This window comes from Chinchilla lanigera, unplaced genomic scaffold (assembly GCF_000276665.1).
Source record: "Chinchilla lanigera isolate Chin_1 unplaced genomic scaffold, ChiLan1.0 scaffold00069, whole genome shotgun sequence".
Lineage (NCBI taxonomy): Eukaryota > Metazoa > Chordata > Mammalia > Rodentia > Chinchillidae > Chinchilla > Chinchilla lanigera.
In genome coordinates, this window is record NW_004955470.1 from 10,054,246 (window position 1) to 10,081,195 (window position 26,950).

Sequence of the window (26,950 nt, forward strand, 5' to 3'; positions counted from 1 at the left end):
CAAATGAAAGTATAGCGAAGGCTAAACTTCGCTAAAGAGGCAAATGGAGTGATTTCAGTGCTCCAGGAGGATCAAAGCCCTCTTACAGCATTTGAGATTCTCTCAGGGCTAAGACCATGACCTTCTCTGGGCAGGCCTTATTCATTTGGTTATCAGAAGAAGGGAAAGGAGTACTCAAGAAGGGCAGAACCACTCAAGGACTTCTCTAAGTAAGGTAGTAAGTTAATCCACCCAGCAGTGAGATGCCTGAGGCTACAGTCTTTAGTTGAGGTTGGATCCAGGTGTTCTTGGCTGTGATCTTGTCTTATCCTTTGAGGCTTTCCAACTTCATCTGCCATTACAGGCTTCAGTACGGACAAATGACTCACAGAGGTTCACTTACTATGAGTCCGCATCCCATCTCTAGACAAGCAGCCTAGGCTTTGGACAGACTCACAAGTAAACATTAAAAGCCCATTGGTTAGTTTAAGTCCTGCTCAGAGCTGCTTCATACTAGTCTCCATCAGTGCTGGAATCTCCAGTCCAGGACTTGAGAGTCGAGGCTGCTGCTGCTGCTGCTGCTGCTTCTTGGGGGCCAACTGCAGGCCACACCCACCTGGGATGGAGGGGCGTGGTTAGCAGCAGGGCCTTCCCTCCACCTTCCCCTGTGGCTTGGGATGGCTTGACTCTCACCTGTGATGATATTTACATTCTCTCTGTTTGTCATGCCAGTGTGCCAGTGTGGATGTTTCTGAATAACAGAATGGAAGAGCTGCTAAATAATGACTGAAGTATTCCAACACTTTCTGTGCCTTCAGATTTCTCGTTTCTTTTTCTTGTATTTCTGAACATCTCCCATTAAAATTTTATGTGAAATAGGCTCCCCTCTATAATTTTTGGTATTTATTCTTTATAATAACTGCCTTATTTGAAACACTCTTCTTGGTGTAAATTTTTTTTTTGTTTTTGTTTTTGTTTTTGGTTTTGGTTTTTCTCCGGTACCGGCAACCGAACTCACGACCTTGCACTTGCCAGGCAGGCGCTTTTGCCGCTGAGCTAAATCCCCAGCCCCCTTGGTGTGAATTTTATAGGCCAAGCTCACTGCTTTCTGTGGCATTAGAAAATTGTATTTGTGGTTACTGTGTGTTCTGGAAGGCCTAAGGGCTTAGGAGAGCAACCGGAGAAAGATCTTATCTCACTGAAGTGTTTTCCCAAAGCGGAGCAAAGCTGTGTGTGGAGAGGATGAAGTTGCTGCTGTCTGCAGGGAGAGCTCAGGAAGCTCTTGAGCGGGTAGCTTTTGAGAGAAGCTGATGAAGGAAGCCAGGGCAGCGGCGGGAGAGGGCGGTCAGGTACCGCACTTCTCCAAAGGGGCTTTCTCAAGGACCTCTGCTGATGTGCGCCTCAAGTCTCAGCGTCCCCGGGCGCCAGTCAGGCTGGGGACGGCAGGCGCAGGCAGGTGTGAGCCAGTCCCTCCGGCTCGGAGTGAGGCCTGGAACTCCTGACCGGTGCTCGTGGGCTGGAAAGGCGTTTGACAGGAAAGGTAAAGTCATTTGGATTTCTTCTGTGTCTTTCTGTTAACCTTATTGCTGTCGGCTTAGCAAACTTGGTGTCGGTGAAGAAGTCCTGGTACCGGAGAGGACTGAGCCGGAGCCTTGCTACAAGAAAGCTGTGTTCCACAGTTACGTGTCGGGGCGCCCAGATTCTGGCCTTGCCGTTTGTCAGTGTGAGGCTGAACTGGCTGTTTCGTGGCCTCTTTTTCACCTGTGAAATGGAGCCTATGAATGCATGGCTGTTTTATTTCATATAGTAAAGGAGAAGCAGTGTGCTTTGCGTGAGTTTAATGCTGACTGAGCGCCTGCTCGGAGCGGTGCCACCCCCACAGCAGGCAGGTGAGGCTGTGCCCTTGCGAGTGAGAGTCCCAGAGCAGTGGGTTTGGAGCCCTGGCTGGGATGAGACACCGTGAGGACCTTTACTCACCCTGCGTCCGGTCCCGCTACTCAGCAGCGCCTTGGTCAGGACTCGGGTGGTGCGGTGCCGTGCGGTGCGGAGCGCCCTCCTCAGCACAGCGTGCTGCTCTGCCCCACCCATGCTCGGGGGTCTCCTGTTCCTCTCCTATCCCCTCACTTCATAAGGGCGTTTGCTACTTGCATTTTAACAGCTGTCTTTTAACTGGGAGTTAAGGGAACCCAGAAAACAGCACAGTTATTTTTTCATTATAGCCAGATAGTCCTTTGCTTGCTTCAAAATTGTGGAAACTGCAGAATGCCTGCGGGAGAGGCTGGAGGGAAGGAGCGGTCGGTTGCGTGGGTGCCGCTCTGCACAAACCCCCAGGCTGGCAGGAGCGTTTAGGGCGCCTGTCTTTGCTGTTGTGTGTGTTTAACTTTTTGATTTACAGACAACTGCTTTGTTTACTTACTGTTCCCTCTCTCTTTCTCTTTTCTTCCATTCTTGATTTTTCGTTCTCTTTACTGAATTTGCAGGGTCGCTTTGTACTCGGATGTCTTGCTCCGTGGGCTTTTCCCGCAGCATTGGTGCAAACATCTTGTGTTCTCATAACTAAGAGGGAAGGATTGTAAAGTAACAAAGTATGTGCCGACTTACTTTTACTGAGATGAGTTTTTTAAAGGCAAACTCCCCTTTCCTGACTCTTTCAGTTGAATTTCAGAGTACTCCAGTGAATTCTTTGTTGGCTTATTCTCATTTTTTAAACCAGAGGTCACCCGTAAGTCCTAGACATCCTTTGCAGTGGTTTAGTTTCAGGCTTGCCAGTGAACTTCTTGTGACTTTTCTGTGGCTTAGTTTTCATGAGTAATCCAACTGTGGGATGGAATTCTTCAATTTTCATTTCCTCCAGGGGTTCTATTTGTGATCACCCAAGTAAACTAATTTTCATGTTTGTAAGCAATGCCAAGAGCAGCTTGGTGCTTGGTAGAGAATCGGATGCCCGTCTGGCTGGGTTGTGGTGATTTACCCTCCACTCTTGGGCAGTGCTGGTTCTCCATGGCATAGCGTAGGCCTTGGCTTTGGGGCGGCTCTGCTGAGATCTGGCAGCGTGGAGCTGCTGTGGATGGGGCAGACACGGCCCGAGTCTGCTGGCCCAGAAGGCTGTGGGTAGTGGTGGTTGAGTTTGAGAGCATCTTTACACTGTTTAGATTTTTAACCTTTTCCCCACCTTTTTACTTTGAAACTGAAATTATGGTAACATTTGAGTGTCCAGTGAATATACACACCCTCATTCCGTAGATTGGCCAGTTGTTAGCATTTTGGCACATTCCCATGCCTTTCTTTATATAGAAAATAGTTGTTTTGCATATCCATTGAGAATTGCAGATATCATAAACATAACTCCCATATACATCCTATGTTAACCTCTAACTACATGCATCCTTCATACCAGTGTCTCCTGCAGTACTGTATCACATGTACTAAACAATTCTGTAAGGTCATGCATGATGTGATCGAGAAATGATCATCCTGTTTTTGTGATCATCCTTTCTTTTTATTACAGTAAAAGACCCGTGGCCGTGAATCCCCATCAAAATATTCCCCCTTGCCTCCATACGTATCCCACCAGAGAGTTCTTACGACTCTCTGCAGCAGCTCTGGAAGTCCTCTTTCGTGAGTATCTTCACAGGGTGTGACGAAAATACACCGAATGCCGCTGCTGGGTGCCACCCAGTGGAAACGTAGGTTCATAAAAGCATGGCAGTGTGCCTTCACCTTATTCAACAGATCTGGCACCATGCAACTTGTGGCTCTTCCCAAAGTCAAGATGACTGTGCAAGGGAAGCATTTTTAGTCAATTCAGGACATGGAGGCAACCATGACAACATCACCAAAGACACACGAAAGAAGGCTTCCAGAACTGCTGCAGAAAGTGGCAAGAATGAGGGGATAGAAACCAAGGAGGGCATTTTGAGGGGGGTTTGTGGCAACGTGTCTTCCATTGTAATAATTTTTTTTAAATGCCTAAATATTCTCCAGATTTTTCAATGACAATGTTGTATAGTCTATGCGTAAATTCCTGCTGTTTTCCCCAACATGTCTTCATTAGTTGTCTAGTTTTGTAGAGTTTAGGCCTCTGTACAGCTGCTGCTGGTCTGGCTTTCTGATTGCTTCCTCAAGACCAGAGTCACAAAGTATAAAGGACGTGACTCAGGTGATGTGTGCTTGTTACCACTTCTCCCTAGAGGTGATATCAGCTTGTCCCTGTTTCGATAACTGTATGACCAGTGGCTTGGTTAATTAAAGTGATGACCTCTAGGTCGCTGGTAAAAGCGATCCCTTTGTAACTGGGAAGTAATCCTTAGGGTACCATTTGGAATCCTTGTGAATTTTCTGTTCCCTGATCATCCTTCTGCTGTTGGCGTTAGCATCTGTCAAGGAACCTTCCCTGAGATTGATGACTGACTTGGAAGTTGAAAGAGATCCATTTCTACTTCTGTCATCCCTTCTAGTTTCATCACTAGTGTTACTCTGCGAAGCAGCTTTCTCTCCTCCCGGCCCCACCCCTGGGTTACGTGTGTGCATGTGTGTACACAGGCTTAGATAGGTGTACACCCGCTTGTTGAGCATGCTACCAGCATGTTGCACAGGCCTGGAATCCCAGCCCTCTAGGGGACTGACGCAGGAAAAGAGGGTGCTGGGACTAGCTCAGCGCAGGGGCCCAGGGTTCAATCACCAGTACTGCAAATAGATAAGTAAATACTGTAGTTATGGGTGTATATGAAATTGCATAAATTAAACAGCATTCCAGGGTTTTCCCTTTTTTTATATTTGTACCTTCCATTCTACAATAAAATTTTGATCTCCCTCAAATTAATACGTATTTTTGCTCCAGTATCGCAAAATGTTAGAATTATAGCCACAGCACGACTACCAAGTGAAGTTGCAGATGTTTTGTACTTTTTTGTTTCTGTCTACATTTTTAGAGTCTGACCTGCCGGTTTTATTCTTTGACATGCAAAGCATTTATCTGCCCCTCGGGCTGGTGGTGTGTGCAGGTGCGCCCTGCGGAGTCTTACCCTGCGACACCCGTCACTCACCCTGCTTACCCGGCTGTCAAGAGACCCAGCTTTTATCAGCTCCGCCCTAACTTTTTTTGACATTTGCACAGAGAGGCTGATGTGTGTGTGTCCCTGTGCGTGTGCCTCCCTCGCATGCTGTGTCACTGAGGGTCCCTCTCTGTCTCAGTGACCAGCATTTGACTACCTGGGACACCGTCCTCCACATCACTAACCTCACCTGTGTGGGGGCGTGGTGGCCCCCGAGTGTGTGTGGGTCTTACCGTCCCGTGAGCAGCCTGAGTCGGGTGGTTTGTGTGTGGGGGTGAACTTGTAGGCGTGGAGTCACTGCACACCTGGTTCTGTTAGACAGCATGTTTGACAGCATGAGCTTCCGCTGCAGGGGTGGTGGGCTCCCGCTGTCCCGCCAGCCTTTGGTCACTGTGTGTCTTTGTAGCCTCAAAGCAGTGTGGCAGACTTCTGAACTTTGGATGCTCGTGTCTGATGAAAAGTGCCGTATCAGTGGTTTGTACTTTTCTCATGTGTACATCTGAGCTGTATTTTTCTTTTGTTTCTGTAGTTTAATTTGTCAGTCTTTTTAATTGCTTCCGAACTTTGAATCACAGTGAGGAAAGACTTCTCCATATCAAGGTTGTGGATGAATTCACTTCTGTCTAGTGCTAGTGCTTGCATGCTTGTATTTTGGGTGCTTTCCTCTCTGATAGGTTTGGAATTTATTCTGCTGTATGTGTGATGTTTAGGTCCCTTTTTCTCATTTTCTGAGTGGCAGTTGTCTTAGTGTCACTTACGAAAAGCTGTTCCTCCCCAGTGTCAGGCTGAATGAGAGCCTGCAGCATGGCCGGGGGAGGGGGGTCGTATCCCCAGGCCACAGGCAGGATGAGAGCAGCACACCTCTGCGTGGCAGCATGGGCATCAAGGGCTCGTCCGAGGGCAGGCTCTACGGGGCGGCGCGGGCTCACATGCACCACCAGCTCACGGGGTACACAGGTTGGCAGAAGGTCCCAGGACAGCCAGTCTTCTCATCATCACGTGTCTCCGCGGAAGGAGAACGCACGTGCTGCCGTGGCACAAGGAGAGAGGGTTCCGAAGGAGGCCCCCGGAGCCTGAGAGGTCGTTCCCGAGCAGGAGGTAGCACGTCACCGGGTCAGTGGGGGCCTCGCAGAAAGAACTGGTTTGGAAAACTCTGGGCAGGCTGGGCTGTGGCTCAGTGGCTGTGTGTGCTTGGCAGGCAGGGGCCCCACGGCCATTCTGCACCCCAAAATGAAGTCAAATCGAACCTGTGGGGAGAGGTGGAAGAGCATTTAAAAACCTCAGGGTGTCTTGGTAGGGGACACCAGAGCCTGTGCCCGGCAGGGTTTCCTTTGCTATTTGCACCACCCGCGGGGGGCTGCAGCGATTGGGAACACTATACTGCGCAAGTTGTGTGGATAGCTTCTGGTTTTCCCTTCCAGAGAAAAGGCACAGTGCTTGCGGGATCTCAGTGGCTCACACGTTTAGAGCTGGCAGTCGAAAGTTGTCAGTAGTCCACATGCTCCTTAGGGTTTTGAGGGGAGGGTGTGTGCGGTGACTTTACTGTCCCATCTGAGAACTGCGGAGTTGGGAATGCCGGTGGAACTCTGCTGCTGCATACGTGCATATGCTAAGTGTTCAGTGGCTATCCATTGTAAGATGAACTTGTTTTTGTTACGCTTGCTAATTAACCTTTGTGTGTTCTTTTCAGAGAGCTATTACTTACCTTTTTCCAAGTGGTTTGTTTGAGAAACGAGCCCGGCCAATAATGAAGGTAGCTATCTTAATTTCTTTTCTTAAATTTTGCTTAGTTTATGTGTTACAGTAATTATCTGATACACCTTAAATTTATTTTACAGCATCCTGAGCAGATATTTCCCAAGCAAAGAGGTAAGTCTGCTGAAGAGCGAAGCCGTGTCTCTCGGCGCAGTGCTGGTGGTGTGACAGCAGTTCTCACTCACGGGGGACTTGCTCCCCAAGGCCGAGGTCTCCCGGAGTAGGTCAGAAACCTTTTGTGACTGGTGGGGAATGATTGGATGGCGGTGGATCAGATCCAGTTACAGTTACGCCAGTCCTAATTTAACACCAAGAATTTGCATTCTAATCTGCCTTTTGGAAGAATTTAGTATATAGATCTGCTGTCTACTCAGTCAACTTTTTTTATTTGAGATCTTTTAATTTTTCATTATCTCAGAAGCATGTTTTCACCGAACTTGGATTTTTTTTTTGTCTTTTACTCAGTGATGCGATTTACTGCCTTGCTGTATGTTATTGCTGATGAGTAGTTGGCCATCATTGTTATGTCCCCTGTTTTCTCTGGCTTCTTCTAGGTTTTTTCTGTCTTTTGAATGTGTAAAATAAAAAACCAAAAACATCTTAAAGAAAACATGCAAGGTTTAACATGTTCGTGACAGAGCCATAATTGATGTGTCTTGCTGCCGGGTGGCTCTGATATTAGTAAAAAGACCAATAAAAACGACTAGATCAGTTTGTATCCCCAGTGGTACACACCGCCTGATGGGACTGTTGTGCATGTACCGCCCGTGGTTCAAGCCCCGGACCTGGTAACGTGCCTGGAAATGAACACTGCATTTACGGCATATTAGAAGACTCATACTCAGCATGGACTGCTAGTAGCTGTCAGTTAATTCAAAAAGTATTAATATAAAAATCATCTCTTTAAAAGATAACTCAAAATATAAAGTGAGATTACCCACTGTTCTTGGTGTGTCGCTGGAGGGCTTTGCAGGTGTGCCGCCTGCACACCCTGTTCCTTTGCACCTGCCGCTGACCCATCACCAACAACTTTTAGCTGTCATTTCCTTACCAAGAAGCAAAGAGCTTGAAGAAGCTAAGGAGTCTGTGTGCAGAGTACATCTGTATTTCCATGGATTTTTCCCTTCAACCACACTGAAGTTGAACACAACTTTATTTTAGCAGCTTGCCATTGAGTTCTAAAACTTTAAACTTAGTTTTCATAGAGGCAGCAGCGTCTTTCCTACTTGTACTTAAATTTCCTCTGTTTATGTACAAACCCTTGACAGTAATTGTAGAGATCGTACTACAGTAATACATGGCCTTGGGGCAAACAGCAATTTTCCTACACATGTCGCTGCACCTGGAAGCGTGTGGCTGTAGTGGGGAAGAGTCTGAGTGTTCGGCGCACAGGCGGCCTTCATGTGCTTTCAGTTCGAGATTTCTAAGAAAGCAAGTTTCCGTAGAAAATGTATTTCTGCTCTGTTATGTTGGTGTTTCTAACACATCCTCTTTTCGTACCTCAGCATTCTGTTCTCCTGTTTTACTCCAGGCTTGGAAATGGTAACTTGTGTTGGAGTTTTTTATAAATGTATTCTCTGTTTCCTGCTTCCTCACTTAGACACGCTTGGCTGCAGAATGCAGGACATACATTTAACAACAGCCCTGGGGTGAGGAGGGCTGCACTGGATGCGTGCAGCAGTTGCACAGGGATAGCACAGCCCCGCGCTGTGCGCCCGAGCACGATGCTCGGGCCGGGGCTTTTTTATAAATGCCTCTCCTGGCAGGGGTTTTGCTTGTGTCCTATTCTAGGTTTCAGCCTCTCAGACCCCCTGCCTGTTCCTTCTCTTTGTTCCATCCCTCTCTACGGTTGTGTGTCTTCCGATTCACCTGCTTGTCCTTGAAGTCCTGTACCACCCTCTCCTCGTTAGAAGTTCATGGTTGCAGAAGCTGAAATGAAACAGCTGATACTTCCATGTATCCCTGCGTGGCGTCCGCATCTTAAGGTCGTCTTCAGCTGGTTGCAGTTTACTGTATTTAAGTAATACCCCTAGAATTAGCAAGATACTTATGCTACTTGTACGGCCACTTCGCTTATAAAAAGGTGGAAGCTTCTGAATTGAGTTGACACAAGAATCTTGCTCTGCCAGTGCCAGAATACTGGGAAGAGGAAGACACACGCCAGGCTGACGGCCGCAGCAAGAAGCACCGAGGCTGCGCAGCCTGGGCTGGAGGAGCTGGGAGACGCTCTGCCAGCCAGCGGTGCTCGCTTTCATCAGTGACCCCTGTTAGCCCCCAGGAGGACTTGACCGTGAGCCTCGCTGCACTGAACACTTAGCGTGGCAGTGTTGTCAAGCAAAAGCTGTTAACTAATTCTGTAAAATATGAACAACACAGCATGACTTTACAGCTAGAGGTAGAGTACAGAGAATAAATAACTCCCCTTTCTTGCCTTACTGATCAGCTAACCCAGGCTCCTCTTCTCTACAGCTGAGCAACAGTCCCACTCCCTTTTTAAATTTTACTTTGAGACAGGCCTTGCTAAGTTGGCCAGACTGCCATCGAATTTGTGATCTTCTCGCCTCAGCCTCCCACCTGGGTAGGACTACAGACATGCTACTATGGCCTGCACGGAATACATTTTCTATGCAGGTGCCTGTGGAATATTAGTAGAATTATGATATCATAGACCATAGAGAAAACTAACAAGATCTGAAAGTAGAGATCCTAGTAATTAGATTTTCTGTCATAATAGAACCATATCACAGTTGAGTTAAACACAAAATCAGAATTATGGTTACAGGCTTTTGAGATGCATGAGAGTGGGAACAGCTCCTGTCAGACCCTGTCGGGGGTGGACATGGTATCAGGCAGACAAACGTGTGCTGCTGGTAATTCTAAAAGGCTGAAATGAGGTAAGTATTCCGTGTAGGAAGTCAGTAGAAAACATACATTAATAGTGAAAAAATTAAAACAAAGGGGTAAGATAAAACAGCTAGTTCTTTGGAAAAAAAAAAAAAACAATGAAATCAATTCAGTTCTGGCAATTTGGTCAAGGACAAAAAAGCATGAAAGAACATACGAAGTGGGGTTTTAGATTTGTTTGTTTGGGTTTATTCAGTTTAGGTTTTGTAGTGCTGGGGATTGAACCCCGGGTCTCACAAAGGGTAGACAAGTTCACCACCGCTGAGCAGTCAGTATTAAGCATAGTACTAAGAATTTTAAATGGTGACATTGAGGATATTTTTTAAATGTAAGATTATTATACGGATTTTATTCTAATTTGTTTGAACAGTCCCCCAAGGAATAGCTAGATATTGTGAAAGGGAAAGAAACTGCTCAAAAGGAAAGAACAACTGGGATGGGGAAAAAGAAAAAAAGGAAGGAATATATACACACAAGATAGCTAAGATAATTGTACTACTAATTTCTATTAGTTCATTGAAAAGAGCAGTTAGTGCTTATATCTTTGGTCAGTTTTTCATGCCTGTATCTGGTAATCTGAGCACCTACTTTGAAGATAACAATATGTAATATAATAACCATTGTTAATTCCTTATCTTGTTTTGAAATTCTGTATCATTTTTATTGGGGGTTTTTTGGGGTTTTTGTTTTTCTTTTTAAAGTAAAAAATAAAATTGGAGTAGCCAATCAGAGTCCCCAGTGTTCTGCACATAGCAAAACCTTCACAGTGGTTTTATTAAACACGCGCTATTACTTTCCCCCCTTCATAGATGTGGGAAGTACAGTACATTGAGTAACTTACCAAGGACTCGTAGTCAGAAAGTGACCGACAGGCCCATGTGATCTTGGGACGTGTCTGTGCCCACCTTTTCACCCTTGTGGCTTTAACAGTAGTCAGTTGCCGCAGTGGTCTTGCTTTAAAAATGCAGATGAGACCAAACCCAGAAAAGTCAAAGGCACGACACAGGGCACTGCCCGAAAGGTCTGTCGGCGTGTCTGTCAGACCTCCGAGGAAAGGCCCCTTGTATCGCAGAGCGGGAAAAGAGGAGGAAAGCTCCCAGCTTAGCTTTAAAGTTCTGGTGTGCATAGCAGAGAACGTTTTTCCCCAGGAATGTAAGGGTGGTTTAACAGTGGACATTTATTAATGTAATTCTTTGTGTGAGATCAAAGTATATGTATAGAGGAAGAAAATAAAGTCACCTAACAAAAGTGAACTTTTGCTTTTTTGAGAAAAATGCTTACACTAGAAATAAAAGTTTAGGGAAGACTGTAATGAAGAACAGAAACATTAGTTTCAAAATATACCATTAGATTCCACTCACTCAGGAGTGAGAAGGTATCCACACTCGTTTCTGTTACTCAGGATTTTGGAAGTCTTACGAGTGTGCAAAACACACGTGGCTTTCAGTGCCCTCCAGTTAGGAAGATCCTTTGTAGATGCTGTGATTGTCCACCGAGAGAATGAGAAACCTTAAACCATAAATGGTGTCTGAACCCAGAACAGTGAAAGTGTGTGTGGCTCTAAACACGTTTTCAATAGGGCCTTTTATGAACCATGCCCCAGTGCAGGGAAGGCTGCAGTCTGACTGGAAATCCCGGGGCAGGGAGTGGCGCCATGGCGACCAGAGGCGCCGAGGAAGGGATGGTCGTGGAGGGAGGGGTGTGGTGACGCTCGGTGCTGGGCTCTGTTGGATGGTGACGGCGAATGGCTTGCTCTGTCTTTGTGTCTAGGCAGACAAGAACCATTTTAAGACTTGAATCCCAAATGTACAGATCTGTGCTTACATCTGCATGTAGATGTGCATGTGTGTACTTGGTGACTTCTAATTCATTCAGTGGGATGTTACAGAATCGCTTGTTCGATTGTGTTGAGATGATGACAGTTGGGTGAAGACTTTTAAAAGTCATGGTGCATCTTTAGAATTAAATTCAAACTAGAACAGAATTAAATAAGGTGGTTAATGGAATAAATATAGAGCCATCTATATTTTTTAAATGACAGATGTTATGCCCTTAAGTAAAAAAAAAAGCAAAAGGCAAAGATGATAAACTATTTTGAAGATAAAAACTTCTCTTTAACAAAAAGAGTAACAAATTTGAAACATGATACCCAAATAATGATATTTAGAATAAATTACTCTTAAAAACAAACAACCAAAAAGCTTAGTAGATAAATGAGCAAAGGAAAATAAGCAATTCATAAATGAAGAAAAGAAAAAGTAGCCTGTAAACATCTGAAAATCTGAGACCAGAGATAATATCTTGTACCACAATAACAAAGAGGCCGTTACCCAAGAGATTAGAAATTGTAGATATTACTTGTCAAGAACTAAATCAGAAACAATGTACATATTTATCACTTTATCGTCAAGTAGCTAAAGAAACTATCAGAGTCATGCCATGGGATATGTGCAGTTGGTGAAAAGAGGTGGCTCTTGTTGTACGTTAGCACAGGTGAGAAGTCAGGCTGGAAAAGCAACTACAGACAGTGTAGTGTGTGTTGTAGATGCACGGTAATACCACTTAGGATTGTTTGTTTAAAAATACAGTAGTCATACTTAGTTTCATGCAGGTGCATGTATGTAAATGCAGAGTCCAGAATAATAAACTCTCCTTGCCTTTGACTGAGGAAACCTAATATTTAATCTCTGTAAGAACAGTGCGTTACCTGAGTGAGTTAAGTCATCGATTTTGAAGTCTGTTTTTTGTTATAGTTAACTAAATGGGAGGAGGCAGGGTGAACAGCAAAAGGAGCTGAACTATTTACAAATAAAAAAATATGCAAAATCTGTGAGAGACTTACATAGAAAATTATAAAACTTAGGTAAGACTAACTGGTGAAAAATCTCAGTAATTGGAAAAAAGATTCCACGTTCTTGTAAGAGAAGACAATAGTCCAAGCTGCTGTTCTCAGGATTAATAAATTACCAGTTAATGTCATAGTATGTTTTGGGGGGCAGTTTGTTAAGTTTCACGGTGCAAGAAGCAGCGAGGACTTCTGCAAAGGGGGGAGTGGGTGTTCGCAGCGCCTCACGTCAGAATTCAGCAGAAAGCTCTGATAGTCAGAAGGTGGTCCTGCCGTAGGATAGATGGGCCATGTAGCAGAGCCAGGCGTGCAGACCAGCATAGGCTTCTGTCAGTTTTTTGTGAATTCTAAGATACATTTTTTCCACATTTTAGAAACCTAGCAGCAGGATGCACTTTTCAAGTAGGATAAGCTCTGGTACGTGCTATAGTAAGTGTTTTACTTTGTGGTATGTTATAAATACATGCCTTCGTCTCGTTCTTGTCACTGGGACAAAATACCCATCACCCATAAGTTAAAGGAGAGGGTAATTTTGGCTCACAGTTTGTAGAGGTTGTCTGTAGTCAGCTCGCTCCAAGGCAGAGAGGCAGGCAGGGGACAGAAGCTCAGGGCAGGGCAGCCAGGAAACAGTAAGCCTTTCTCCTCTTTCCCTTTTCATTTCTTCCGGGCTACAAGCCTATTGGTTGGTGTTGCCCACACCCGAGGTGGGCTTTCCCTCCTTACTAGGTCTGTCATCCACACTCAGAACTATACTGAACCAGTTTGCGTAACAATCAATCCAGTATCACACACGCATGATCCCCAGTGCCTCACCTATGAGCACCGAAGGCTTTGGGGGACATCTAGATACAAGCAGGTAAAATCTGTGGCACCTTAGTTTCAGTGAAATCAAGTATGTGTGTGTATGCATGCATGTATGGGTGTATATGTCAAGTGTGTGTGTGCATATAATGAAGTTGAGTGTGTATATGCGTGTACACAGGCATGTAATGCAATCAAGTACATGCATAAACCCCCTTTTTAAGGCTTAATTCCAGCATTTGCCCAGGCTTATCTGTACAGCCTTGTCTACAGCCATATTGCTGGTCCCTTTTGCTATTTTATGACTGACTGCTTTGCAGTACAGTCAAAATCCATGCTCAGTACAGATACAAATACTAAAAAAATGTGTGGGATTTTATGAAGTCTGTGAAAGTGAGGGGGGACAAGTTCATAGATCATCTGTAAGCCACTGGCAAGTAATATGATTATATCTTCCCGTCTAAATGCTCATCAAGACTTCTATCACTGTTTGTGATGCCATTCGTTTTAAGTGTGTGCACTAAAGTGCCCATCTCTGCCTGAACTGGTTATCCTGAGATTAAACACATGCCCTACACATGCTTCGGGCAGGATCTCAGGATCTCAGAAAAGCCCGTGCCGTCCAAAGCACCACAGGACAAAGGCCCTCTTACTGGGCAAAATAATGGTTGGCTTTCTGTTTCATAAAAATGAATTCCAGATAAATTAAATATCTGAACATGAAAATAAATAAAAATTCTAGAAGAAAATCACTGGAGGGAAGCCAAGCCCTTTAAAGCTTGGTTTCTGGTGGAGTGAGGGTTGTTTCATGGAGGGGTAGGGACTGTGGTGCTCATGGGCTGGTGGCCCTCAGAGGCCCATGCCGAAGTGTCGTGGGGAGGAGGGGCCTAGGGATCCTTGGTGGGACCCATGATGAAAGAGTGGCTGAGAGGAAGCAACAGATTCAACCATATGATGCACATTTGTAGCTTCTCAATCTTAAAAAATCCCACAGAGTAGCAGGCAAGTGGCACACGGAGAAAATACTTAACTAGTTAACGGTTCATGTAAGGACTGGGGAGATGTAGTTCTTGTGTTAATGTGCAGGCCTGCTACAGTCGGTTAATGGAAGCGACGCAACAGAAGTGTGAGCAAAGGCCACGCTTGGAGTCGGTGTCTGGCTTCCTGGCTGCAGTCGCCTGTTTCTCGGGTTGGTTGGTGGCTCTTCAATGGGAATGGCCGTCTGTGTTTCAGCAGGGATTACACCTAGTTCCTTTGTGAGCCCCTGCTGCTGTGGACGCTTTAATCCTTCAGAGACGCAGCACCACCAGGCTGAAACGAGTGATGTGGCATGGAAAGACAAACCCTTTACTCTGATTTGGGAGATTATGTCTTGGGATATTATGCCTGTTTCAAATTCCGGAGCACACCGTGTGGTTGACTGTCACTTGTCTTGAACGAGGGAGTGCATCGTGTACTTATAGCCAGATACAACTTTTTTTTAATCTAACAAGGTAATTTAGGCTACTTTACATGTTTTTATTTAGAACAAATTATGGAGCTTCTCACAGTAGAATATTTTATTAAATACAAACATGGTTCTTCTGTTTACAGCTATGAAACATGAAATATCCTAAACATTTGCATTATAAATGTGCTAACTAAATATATAAATTTTAAAAACTGATTTTTTTGTTATTTTAAAGTTAATGAGAATTGTAAATGTGTCTCCTAGCTGCGACTGAATACAGCTGTCACGCCTGTCTCTGGATTCTCATTTGCTTCTCTCTGACGTTTTCCTAGCGGTGCAGTGGGGAGAAGATGGCCGTCCGTTCCACTTTCTCTTCTACACTGGCAAGCAGTCCTATTACTCGTTAATGCACGTGAGTATGTGACGTTCCTGATAAACAGCACCAGCTGTGAGCTACAGAGCCATTCAGCTTCAGGGTTTACCTAGTTTTTTATCGTGGACAAAAATAAGACTCCTAGAGCTAAGACAGTATGTTGATGAAGTGCTTCATACTTTATCTGTGCTAACCTTACAAAATGTGTCTCAGAATGGTTTGTCCTTAATGCTTTCACGTACAGGACTGGGGATGTAAACAGTCGTAGAACATTTGCCAGGCGTGCACAAGGCCCCCTGTACCCTCCTCCCAGAAGTGTGCATGACAAGTGGCTGTGCCGTTTCTTAGGAGAGGAGTGACCCGGTGCAGCCCTGACCCGGGCAGGGAGGCCAGGTGTGGAGCTGCCGGGACTGCGGGCGTTGACCTCCGTCTCTGTTTTCCTTTATCATAGACCACCTTTCTTAGGTGAATTCAGTGAGGAGTTGAGAGTGCAGGCCCAAAAAGCAACCTGGAAAATGATTTTAACGCAGTTGCACTTCAGCTGCTTTTGAGGGTACTGTGCACAGTTTTGTTGTGGTTTGAGAGCCGTGTTTGGTAGTATGCAGATTGGGAACATTCCCCAGAATTGCTATGAAAAACGAGGCTAGATGCCAGTATCCAGTTTGGTTTTTTTTTTTTTTTTTTGGTTTTTCTGTGGTACCAGGAACCGAACTCACGACCTTGCGCTTGCCAGGCAGGCGCTTTTGCCGCTGAGCTAAATCCCCAGCCCCTATCCAGTATCCAGTTTTAAACAGCAGAACCCACTTTATGTTTAGAACGTGATGTGAAGTTCTGATTTACCCATTCTGTGATTTTTTTTAATTTTAAAGATAATAAAACAATAAAAATGGTAACACAATTTCAAAACAAGATGGTAGGAAATGAACAATGGTTATTACATTGCATGTTGTTACCTTTAGTTACTCAGACTACCAGACATAAGCATGGAAGACTGATCAAACAGTGTAAACACTTAAGTGTTCCTTTCAATGAACTAATAGCAATGTGTACAATTATCTTAGCTATCTTGTGTATATATTCTTTCCCTCTTTTCTCCTTTCCCCCATCCCAGTTGCTCTTTCCTTCTGAGCAGTTTCTTTCCCTTCCACAGTTTCTGTTGTACCTTTTGTACAGGTACCATTGTGTGATTTTAAGTCAAATATTTCCAGGCTTCCTCCATCCACAGTCAGGTTTCAGTGGCTTGAGTCGGTGGACACGTTAGCTCTGCTTCTTACACTTATCTGGTGTCTATTGTGCTCCACAAACCCAAAGGATAAAATCCCCACTTGGCAGGTACATTTATTTCTTGGGGAAAAAAAAGAAAGCCTTCTTTTTGCTTTCTGTTGACCTTGGGCAAATGAGCTTCCTGCCCTGGCAGAAATGAAATGAATGATAAATGCGGAGCGTGTCTTTGCTGAGTAATGGTGCTGCGGCCCGGCCTTGCAGAGCGCTCCCTGCACAGCCCGAGGCTGCCCGAGGCCCCCCGCTGTTCATTTAAATAGGTATGTCAAATCTGCCTCCACTGCCGCTGGTGTGATCTGTGGTAATATTTGTGAAGGTTCCATATGGACTTGAGCCCCCTGCAGTGCTAAGAAATAATGTACAACGCTTCATGGTGCAGACGCAAATTTTCTCTGAAAAGGGATGCGGTGCTGCGCTTTAGCTGTCGGAGAGGATGATGGAGCTGACGCGCTAGGCCTGTCAACTTGTTACACGGATGGCTTGCACGCAGCGAGGTTGTGGAAAATCTGTGCCTTTTAACTTTTCTACTTAATCACGGTTGTAGCATTGCCTTTAGATTGTATGCTACATTAATTCTCTTCCTGCCTTCTGCCTTTCATCCCAAGTTTCACGGGGAAGAGTAAAGCATGCAGGTTGTTCGGGAGCCTGATCCAGCAGCTGTCATCTGACAAGCCATTTGCATTTGTTTGGGCTGGAACCGTGCAAGCCAAGGGCGAGATGTTTTGTTGCATTCCATCATAATGAAGAAATTACACATTGTGTACGAGGCCTAACTTTATTTTTAGTTTGTTTTCCTGTTTTAAAAGCAACTGATTGGTTTCTCAGGAGATAAAATCTTACCGTGCTCCCTGACTAAAATGTCAAATTCTGTCTGGCTACATATTTTTTCTTTTGAGGAGTACAGGTTTTGTGACACACAGAGGAGTTCTCTGGGCGCTGCTGTGCGAGCTCAGCTCTACCATTGCTGTTTCGTTTGCCGTTCGCTCCAGCACCCCCAGCAGCACGTCACTAATGCCAGCCAGGTCGGGGCATCTCGGCTCGAAGGCACACAGTAACTGCCGGAAGAGACACTGTCTCTCTGACACAGAACCAGGCATTCACCGTCCAGCTACAGAGGCGCGTGTGGAGAAGCCAGACCCAGTGTGTAAAGGCCAGCTGTGAATGCCAGCGCCGCCTCGTGTATCTTCTCCCTTTGTTCTGCCTTCTGGGGTAGGGGACGCCCTTTCTGTCCTGTGTGATCACTGGGGGTCGCCCCTGAGCACTCGAAGGCTCCCAGGACTTGGGACGGACCTTTGTCGCTGCATCTGCGCGTGTTGGCGTGATTCGGTCCTATATGACGGGGCGGACGCTGAGCAGCCCTGCTCGCCATGCTGAGTACCAGCTGCAGCAATGCGAGCATAGCGGGCAGGGCAGCGCCGTGCCCAGCACCATCTCCAGCTGTGTGTGGCTGTGTGAGGCTTCCCCAGGCTCCGCTGACCTCTCCCATCTTAGTGATCCACCAGGTCTTCTGGCGTCTGGTGGCTGCATGCGTTAAGCATGTGTGCTGCTTTACAGGAGCTAATGGAAGGTGGTCCTGATGCAGCTCGCAGTTTAGGGCAGTTTAGAATGCTCTCGTCAACACGGTATCCCCCTGGCCTGCATTCACTCTGTCCAGCGTTTGTGCAGAACTGGGCAGGGCTTTGAGAAAAGACAGTGATGAGAAGAACTGAAGCTCGACGGGAAAGCGACGCTGGGGGTGGGACGCTGAGTGAGGCCCGCTGCGGGTGCAGTCGCAGGCGGGCAGGGCTCCTGTTGCCTATGGGTGTGACCAGTGAGTCCGTGTCTTCAGATTCCTGGGAAAGCTGCTGAAATCCCATTTACCTTACAGTATCACTAAGACAGACATAAGTAATGCACACGTAAAACAGTACCAGCACAATTCTTAAACAGTGAGAAGCAGTTTCAGAAAAATAAGCGATCTCCCGAGTCTCAATCCATTGTTGAGTAATGTAGGGGCCTTCGCACTTAGCGACAACGGCCAGGCTGACTTTTCCTGCCCAATGGAGAGGCCTCCGTGTCCTTGATCACCACTTAACCAGTAGAAGCTGTGTGCTCTACAGAAAAAGTTTTCCAAGCAGTTGAACAGAAGTCTGAGGGAAAGGGGAGAACTTGAAGGGCTTGGAGATGTGTGTGGGAGGCGGGCACTCCGCTGTAGGACTGCAGTGGACCCCTGTGGGTCTCGACCTCGGGGAGACCTGGGGTGGGGCATCCCCACAGCCTCAGCCTGTCCAGGACAACCAAGCGACGGCAGCGGGAACAGTGTGCTGTGCTCGTGGACAGCACGTCTGCAGCCTCAGGAGTCACCTTTCAATTTGCGTAGGTTCATTATTTTAAGAAAAGCGTTGGTTTAAGTTTATGGTTTTTACTAATACGTGTGGTTTCGAAAAAAATTAGAATTCACTCACTAAAAGTGAGTCGAACTTAGTAAAATACTCTGAGAGCATGGACGTAAACAGAGGGAAGGTTTGTTCTGCACAGTTGTGGGGTTTCGGCCCGTGGTTGGTTGGCCCCTTCAGTGGGTCCACGGCCATAACTGACGAGAGCTACTGCTTTGCCCGTTGTGCTCAAAAGGAGCGGGCCGTGGTGCTCCCAGGGTGCCCATTCTGTCCCGTCACAGGGACACGTGCTGGGCAAAGCTGCCCAAAATGTTGGGAATTCTCAGGTGTCCTGAGAGGCGTTACTCTAAGTGAGACCCCCAAAGGCAAGGTGAGAGCCGCCCCAGGTGCAGGCTGGCGGCAGCCCCAGGACTACGAGCACGCTAGCCTGGCCGTGAACGGCCCTGGCCCTGGCCTTGACAGGAGGGAGCTCTGCAACCCCAGCGGCGAGCTGGGGAGCTGGCAGCGTGGAGAAGCTCGCTTACAGCCCAGGATGAGTTTCACAGTGAGGAGTGAAGCATTTGCAGAGTATTCCTTCAGCTCGAGGGAATTGCACACAGCATGATGAGGCTTACACCACACGCGGGTGTGAAGGGAGGGCTGGGCAGTTCAGTGCACACCTAAACTCGTGTGCAGAGTTGGAAAAAAAGTTTAACATACAGTGAACGACCTGTAGTCCTCCTCACTTCTGTGTACACGGGGCTCGTTTGCCTTGTGACAGACGCGCCTGGCTTCGTAGGTCCTCAGCTCCTCTCAAATGACAGAAGGCACCAGGGCTTAAAGCCTGAGACCAGTGCCCGGGCAGAGCTGTGGAGCCCACAGCTGCGGCGAGCCCAGGAGACGCAGGCCAGTGCCCGTGTTGCCAGGTCCTGACTGTGGCCACGCGGTGGACATGGAACGCTGCTGGACGTCGTGCTGTTACCTGTAGAAACGGTACTAAAATTGTGATTCTGCTCCCAGTGAGCCTCTGTAAGAGAGCTGTTCTACCACCACATGAAGTACTCACTTCTAAGACACAGCGGACTGCTGCTAAGTCCGTCTGCATGCTGCTTTAAGACTTCTTGACAGCAGGAGTTAATTCAGTAATGAAATCAGTAGTAGAAATTGCCGTTCTAGAGGTGTCTTTAATGTACACTTTCCTCACATATGAATAATTACCATTATATATCTTTCATGCTTCTTGTCTAACAGCTGGGAAAATTAATTTTTAAAAAGTGTATCCAACTTATTGTTGCCTCTACATTGATTTCAGTCAGGTTACTTCTTTTGTCAAGGTGCAGTTGTGGAATGCGTGGTTGTGATCGGAGAAGTTAAACTCGATGGTATCCGAGTCTCCACGCTTCGCTGTCCGTCGTCACTCGCTGTGCTCCTCCCCGGTGTCCGACGTCAGCTCTAGCTGAGCTGCCTGCCTTTTTCCATTGAGTGCCATCGTGCAGTGTGTAAACCGTGTGGGCTGTGTTCACAAAGGAGCAGCAGCCGTCTACAGCAGAGCTGTCACTTGGAACTTCAGGTCCATAACAGTGACCTCTTTGAATTACATTTATATTTATTTCATTTGATTTGAGTGTATCCCTGTGGCCAAAAAATTAGTTGTCAGTTAAGACATTTTTTTCTGTGAGTTCTTTAACAAACACAGATTGTAAGTTACTAAGCTAACATCTAAGATGATAATTGCTATTGGTTTGTTACTATTTTGTGACTTTTCCTATGCCACTGTCCCCCATGAAATGCTACTTGTTTATCCTTCCTCACATTGGAATTTCCATACAATTAATGCAGCCACATCAGATTTTAGAAGGATACTAAAAATCCCACTGCTCGTGCTCTTGGAGAGGTTTACTTTAAGCGTTTCTTTTCTGCAACCTGAGCATCTGGTATTTTCAAATTAGGCACCTTCTAAATTTGACTCATACATTATGGAAATCTGATGGCATGAGGGGTGGAAAGCCTTGCTTTGATTTTATGAAATATTAATCATAGCTGTGATTAATGATTCAGCATTTCACATCTGGGTTATTCCTACCATATTCGAAAATTACACTGTTAAATACACTGTATAAACTTAGTGGAGGTGGGGTCACTGTAATTCTCTAGTGTCCCTTAAAAATCAAGTGGAAACTTAACAATGTATCGGTGATAATCTGTGATGTTGACTGTGCCTGGCATCTTCTATACCCTCAAGAATTTTTTGATGTAAATTAGAATGCATCTCTTCAGGGAGTTGAAGCTGCAGAATCGACTTTCCGGAGAACTGTTGTCTCTAACCATGGCAGAATCTCAAGAGCAGTTTTATTATGCAGTAGCAAGAGAATTCATAGAAATGGTACCTGGTGTCATTTAGACCATTTGCCCCTGGGAAGCTGCACTTGCCCTGCCAGGGTCAGGCACTGTGCTGTTCTTCGCATGTATTTTAAGTGAAGACGTGTGCACAGCTAGCAGTGTAGCTCAGTAGTAGAGCACATGCTTAGCATGCGTGTGGCCCTAGATTCAAACTCTAGCTTCCCCCCGCCCCCCAAAAGAGAGGATATAGCGTGGAGTCATCCACGTTGTGCGATTTGTTGGGTTACAATCACCATTTGCCTTAAAGGAATAGAATTTGCTGTGTTTGAAGTTGGATGTGTGCTTTTCATGGCTGTTTTTCTCCCTTTTCACATTTTTTTCACCCAATCATTTTACTACACCATTTACACATTATAGATGTGAATAGGTCACTGGAAGGAAACAGCAGAATGAAAGAATATTCTAAGAAAAATATGTACTCAAGTGTACCTTGCTCAAAAGTCATTGTAATGTTGTGATTAACAGCCTTTGACTTGAAACCTACCTACAAAGAAAGTCGATTGTTAATATTATAGTTGCCTTGGTTATTCCAAAAAGTTAAAGACGCTCTTTCAAGTACTAGAGTACCTTGTTACTGTTGTTGGTGTTCTAGGCTCATAAATCCTGAGCTAGATTTGAAAGCCGTACCATCTTTGTCCCTTGCACTCTCCAAACCACAGGCCTTGGGGCCAGGGCGCTGTGAGGATGAGGATGTAGCTCAGGGTCGGATGTGTTTAACCAGCATGAAGCCCAGGTTCCCGTCCCAGCCCATCCCAGCACACACACGTGAGTTCAAGGTACCCTAACCACACTTGACAAGGCTTTCCAATCCTTGGGAGACAGCGTGTAAAATTTGGAGTTGAATAAGAGGTGCATGCATATTCTAGATGTGGATGTTCACGTGAGTGAGTGCTTGCTTTTTCATTGTGAGCACTGCGTCTTCCACTTTAAATGTGTGTGTGTATTTCTCTGCTGCTGTAGTGATGGACTTGTGTCAGTGAAGCGGTTGTAGCGTGGTCACACTTCCTGCCCACAGGCACGAGGAATCAACTGAAGCTGTTGGTCCCTCTTGTGACTCTGTAATTCCTGTTCCTTGCTGGCAGGGTTGCTAGACGCCCTTACAGCATCCTCTTCAGCGGGTTTCTGAGCACTTTGGATTGGATGCTGCAGCCACTGGCCTGGGCCTCCACCTTCAGGACCGAGCTGGAGGAAGATTCACTTCCGTTTGCGGTGCACATGGCCTCTGCTACTCTAGCTTGCACCATTGAATAGCTTCTGAGTGTAGCATCTCTTATTTTTCTGCATCTTTTCCTTTTCTTTTCTAAACTACCAGTGGTACCGCCCTTAGGGGAACACAAAACAAGAAAGCTTTTCTCCCAGACAAAAGGAACGGAGGTTTTCATCCTGCCCTTGGGATATCATCTCAGCTTTGCTCACCTGCCTTAATGTTGTGTGCTCAGAGGCTTAGTTCTTACTCTTTAGCATTATTTCTCCCGGTGAGAGAAGCAGATTCCCAAAAAGAGACTGCAGATGAAATACTACTAGAATGCAGACCCCACGACAGTACAAAGGGGCCCCTCAGAACAAGCTGCGAGCGACACGTTGGCAGCCTGACCGGAGCGCCAAAGCTGCTTCCCAATGTGAAATTATTGACTGTTGGAGATCCAGATTGCATCTCTGTCAGTAACAAATTGTGTCAGGTGACACAGGTAATGATATCGGAAGCCATCATGATTAGCAAAACAAAAGCAGTCATTTTTATCATCCGTAGCTCCTCCCTCTCCCCCCATGCTGGGGCACAGACCCAAGGCTACGCTCCGGCTGGGCAAGCCTTGGGTTTCTGCTGCTGAGCTGCAGCTCATCGTGTGGAACGCCTGCCTCGTTAGACACTTAGTACACCGGGGTATGCGCAAATTATAATGAATTCATACAGACTCAATTCAGAATGGCCCTCAAAACATCAAGTTCGGTCATTCCACGCTGTTAGGAGGCCGTGGCATTATTTTACTTGTGGTAAACTCAGTGCCTGGAGAATACATTTCACAGATCATCTTACTGCTGGATTATTTTTTACAAACCTAATGAACTGACAGATTTTCTCTTCCCATTACAGTTTAAAAATTGATACACATTCACAGATTTAATGTTGTATCAATTAATAGAAATAAAATAATCAAAAATACAGTGAAAAATTTCTTCTAAGATACAAACACATGCACAGTATTAAATATGTAAAATTGTGAGATATTCCAGCTATAAATATCACAAGTCTAGGTAGTTTTCTAAGCTTAAATACATATTGCTGTCTTAAGTTACGGTTTTGCGTAAGGAAATTTTTTATCCTATTGTGAAACTCTTAAGGAAAACAAATAGCTTATAAAAGCGTTCTGCCGTTGTACGCGTCCTCCCTGGCATGGAGCTGCAGAGCTCTTAGAGTTGTCTGTAAGTCGGGGAAAGGGAGGTGCGCTCTGTGTGCGATACCACGTCTCGTTGACGTGCCACCCTTTAGTTGGGTGAGTAGCAGTTATACTAAGAAGCATTTCCACTGTATTTGCCCTGCAGCTGGCTCGGGGAGGCCACATAAGAAGTCCTCCTCCTCACGGGGAAGAAGTGTAAATGCACCCTCACTGTAAATGCCTTCTCTAACTGTAGCACCTGTATTCTGTTTGCATAGGACATATATGGAAAGATTCTCCAGGTTGAAAATCAGCAAAATCAGTTGCTACCCAAAAGTCTGCTGCCAGAAAACACCGAAGTCTTGTAAGTTCTTATATTAGAATATAGTGAACTTTAAACCAAAACATGTCACTGATTGGTGTATCTGAAGCCTAATAATGATTCAGTATTTCAGCGTTAATTATTAAAATATAGGGTTCCAAATAATAGGTGATTTTTGTTTAGGAGGAAGCAAATACCGAGGCTATTTTTATGTCACTTCATTTCACATGTATTAAGCAGTACTTAATCACTGTATCGATTTGATGTCCTCCGAATTTTGATGTTTATGGCCTTACATGAATTGAGCACTTGTGTGCTGGGAGAGGCATTCAAGCCCGGTGCTTTCATTCGGTGAGCACCAATAGATCAAGTCCAGCAGCCTGTGCTACCTGTGTAACATCTGGACTACCTGTTCATGTATTCCTTCTTTCCTTTTCTTCTTTATCGCTTTTTCTTTCTTCCTTCCTTTTTAATTTTTTTGCAAATCTCTGAGCACACTGTGTTGAAGTTGTGGATGTATTCCTGGTCCTTCCTTTAGATTTCACTAGTTCTTCAGCCCACTGGCAGGTTACTTTGTGTCCGTAAACGTTCCAAGCCAATTCTCCGGGCACAGTTTTAACCTTCAGGAAATCAAGCTTTTAAATAAGTGGACCCATCGTGACGTATTTGATTCTTCAAAACATTTACTAGAGTCAGTGTCTTTTCTAAAGTAAATTGAGGAAATAGAGTCATATTTCTCAAAAATGGTTTACTTGGATGAAAATACTTTATATGAAAATTTGTTTGCAAATCATGACTTGCTACTGTATGTCGGATCTTTTGTGATATAACTCTAATTGCATGGTTAATTAAAAAGAGAATATATGTGATATTTTAACAGAGACCTGATTGGCAGCAGATGGCTGATTAAGGAGGAACTAGAAGAAATGTTAGTGGAAAAACTGTCAGATCAAGATGTGAGTAATTAATCTTTTTAATTTAAGGGGACCTGTGCCATAGGAATGCAGACAATTGCTGTATTAAGGACCCTAATAGTAGGGTTCCTCAGAGGCAGGGGTTCCTGTGACAGTGCTCCTCTGCGTAGCATGTTCCTTATTGACTTCTGAAGTGGGGGAGGGCACGTGCAGTCAGAAAGCACTGCGTCCAGGCTCCAGGCCTCGCTGGGTGGATTTAGGGAGCACAGCAGAGGCTGCTTGGGCTGCGGGCTCGAGAGGAGCGTAGCTTAGGAGGAGGATGCAGCCCGCTGTCCTCGGCGGCTCCCACCCTCACTCCCGTACCGTCTGTGAGGTCGGGTTTCACAGCGAGCTGCGCCCCTGTGTCCTGGCACCTGCCCCATCCCAGGCCTCACTCAGACCCAGGGCGGAGGCTGGGGCACCCCAGGCCCACCGTCCTGCGCAGCCCCGCCCAGCGCGTGACTCCCCTTCACTGTCCTCTCACTGCGCTGGGCCGTCTGATACAGCTCATCATGACCGAGGGACGGGGATGTTCTAAGTTTAGATGACCCTTGGAAGGTTTGAAAGGAGATAAATCTCACAGATCCTTCCAAGAAGGCTTTTTTCTTCCAGGACTGTGGCTAGCACTGTGCCTCGATGCTGGTACACCCTAAGTCCTCTTCTTCCGTTGCTCATTTGCTCCTTTAACATATTGGAGAAATTGATGATTCGGAAAAGTAACTTGCTTAAACAAGACGTCAGATGTTTGGTGTACTGAATCCAGAGTGAATTTCTGATTACCCTTGCCCAAGTGCTCTGCACTCGAGTTCAGTGAAGGAGTCTCTCGCTTGTTCACTGAGTGTATCATTCCATTGTTCTCTCTGCTGTCTGGCTACTGATTTTTGTAACTCAGGGTTGTTCCCAGGACTTAATACGGGTGTGCACCAGTGAAACCAAACAGATTATCTCTGCCAACTCTCTGCTTTCGGAGCGCCAGATAGTAAAAGAAACCCTGAAGTTCGTGGCTGGTTCCCAGATGCAGGGGTCGGGACTGGACGGCCGCTTCTTGAACATGAAGCACTGTTGGCCAGCGAAGTCACGTGGCACCTGGAGTGACATTTGAAGTTTAAACAGTGATCGTAGAGAGTGTGGGAGGTGCACAGAGGCAGGGGCACAGGACAAGGGCCCTGCCCTGCCTACAGGGGAGAGCAAAGCTGTTAGGGGGCCAAAAGGGGGGCGCGTCTCAGCCCTGGAAAATCCCCTGTCGTTACTGCATCACAGGAAGCTGTAGTTGAACCAGTTCTTTTAATATGAATCTTATTGCTGAGATTCTTCACTGTTTCAGTGTATTACTGGCAGGTTTTCATGATAAAAGAAAATGGTAACCGAGTTCAGTGTGATTTTTAGGGTTGGCAAAAAAAACTTAAAAAAAGTTATCAAAAGCTGGGTTTCGTGATCCATATTAACCAAGGGGCTCAAGTGTTAGTTGTTTCCGTCTCCATAAACACTTTAAAATGATTATTCTGGCTTCTAATTTTAAGGGGTTAATACCAAGTTGTTTACTTTCTAATCACATGTTCAAGAACTATTAAAAAAAATGCACGGAGTAGCAAGGATAATTTATTTCAAGAGGTTGCCCTTTAAGTCAAGTATCTCTTGAATTTTTAAATAGCTTGATTGTTCGGTTTTAAAGGAAATCATAAACATTAAAGTAACACAGCTTGAACAGCCAAAAATATATTTGCCAAATGTATTATGAAATATAATTTAAGAGGTACATTTTCTCAAAATCAGACTCTTTACATTTTGCTCTACATAACTTACTGGAAATTATTTCTAATGCTCCTTTTGATACAGTTCTAATAAAGAGTGGAAATTATGCTTGAAGATCATCTAAATAGTTTTTTGAAAATGAATTTAAATCTCAGCCTCATAATCATAATTCAGAGAAACTGACTTTTCTTAGAATGATAAATCTCTTTGTTTCTCAAAAGAGAAGATCAGGCCCTTTAGACCCGCAGGGCAGGCGATGTGTCCGCACGCTGTTTTAAAAGCAGCGTGAAGATGCGGAAGTGTCATCTTGTCAGAATTCATCAAGAAAGGAAACATTGGAAAGATCAAGTAC

The 26,950-nt window shown here is 45.5% G+C and overlaps 1 protein-coding gene across 2 annotated transcripts in view; it reads left to right on the top strand.

Moving 5' to 3' along the window:
- The window catches only part of Mrps9 (mitochondrial ribosomal protein S9), a 132,429-nt gene that overhangs the window by 20,561 nt on the left and 84,918 nt on the right, over positions 1–26,950 (top strand). For both annotated transcript variants that reach the window (XM_005400781.2, XM_005400780.2), the window contains exons 3-7: positions 6,724–6,786; positions 6,872–6,902; positions 15,121–15,200; positions 23,850–23,935; positions 24,774–24,849. In XM_005400781.2, coding sequence (XP_005400838.1) covers positions 6,724–6,786; positions 6,872–6,902; positions 15,121–15,200; positions 23,850–23,935; positions 24,774–24,849 — 336 coding nt within the window. The remainder of the gene's footprint in view (positions 1–6,723; positions 6,787–6,871; positions 6,903–15,120; positions 15,201–23,849; positions 23,936–24,773; positions 24,850–26,950) is intronic.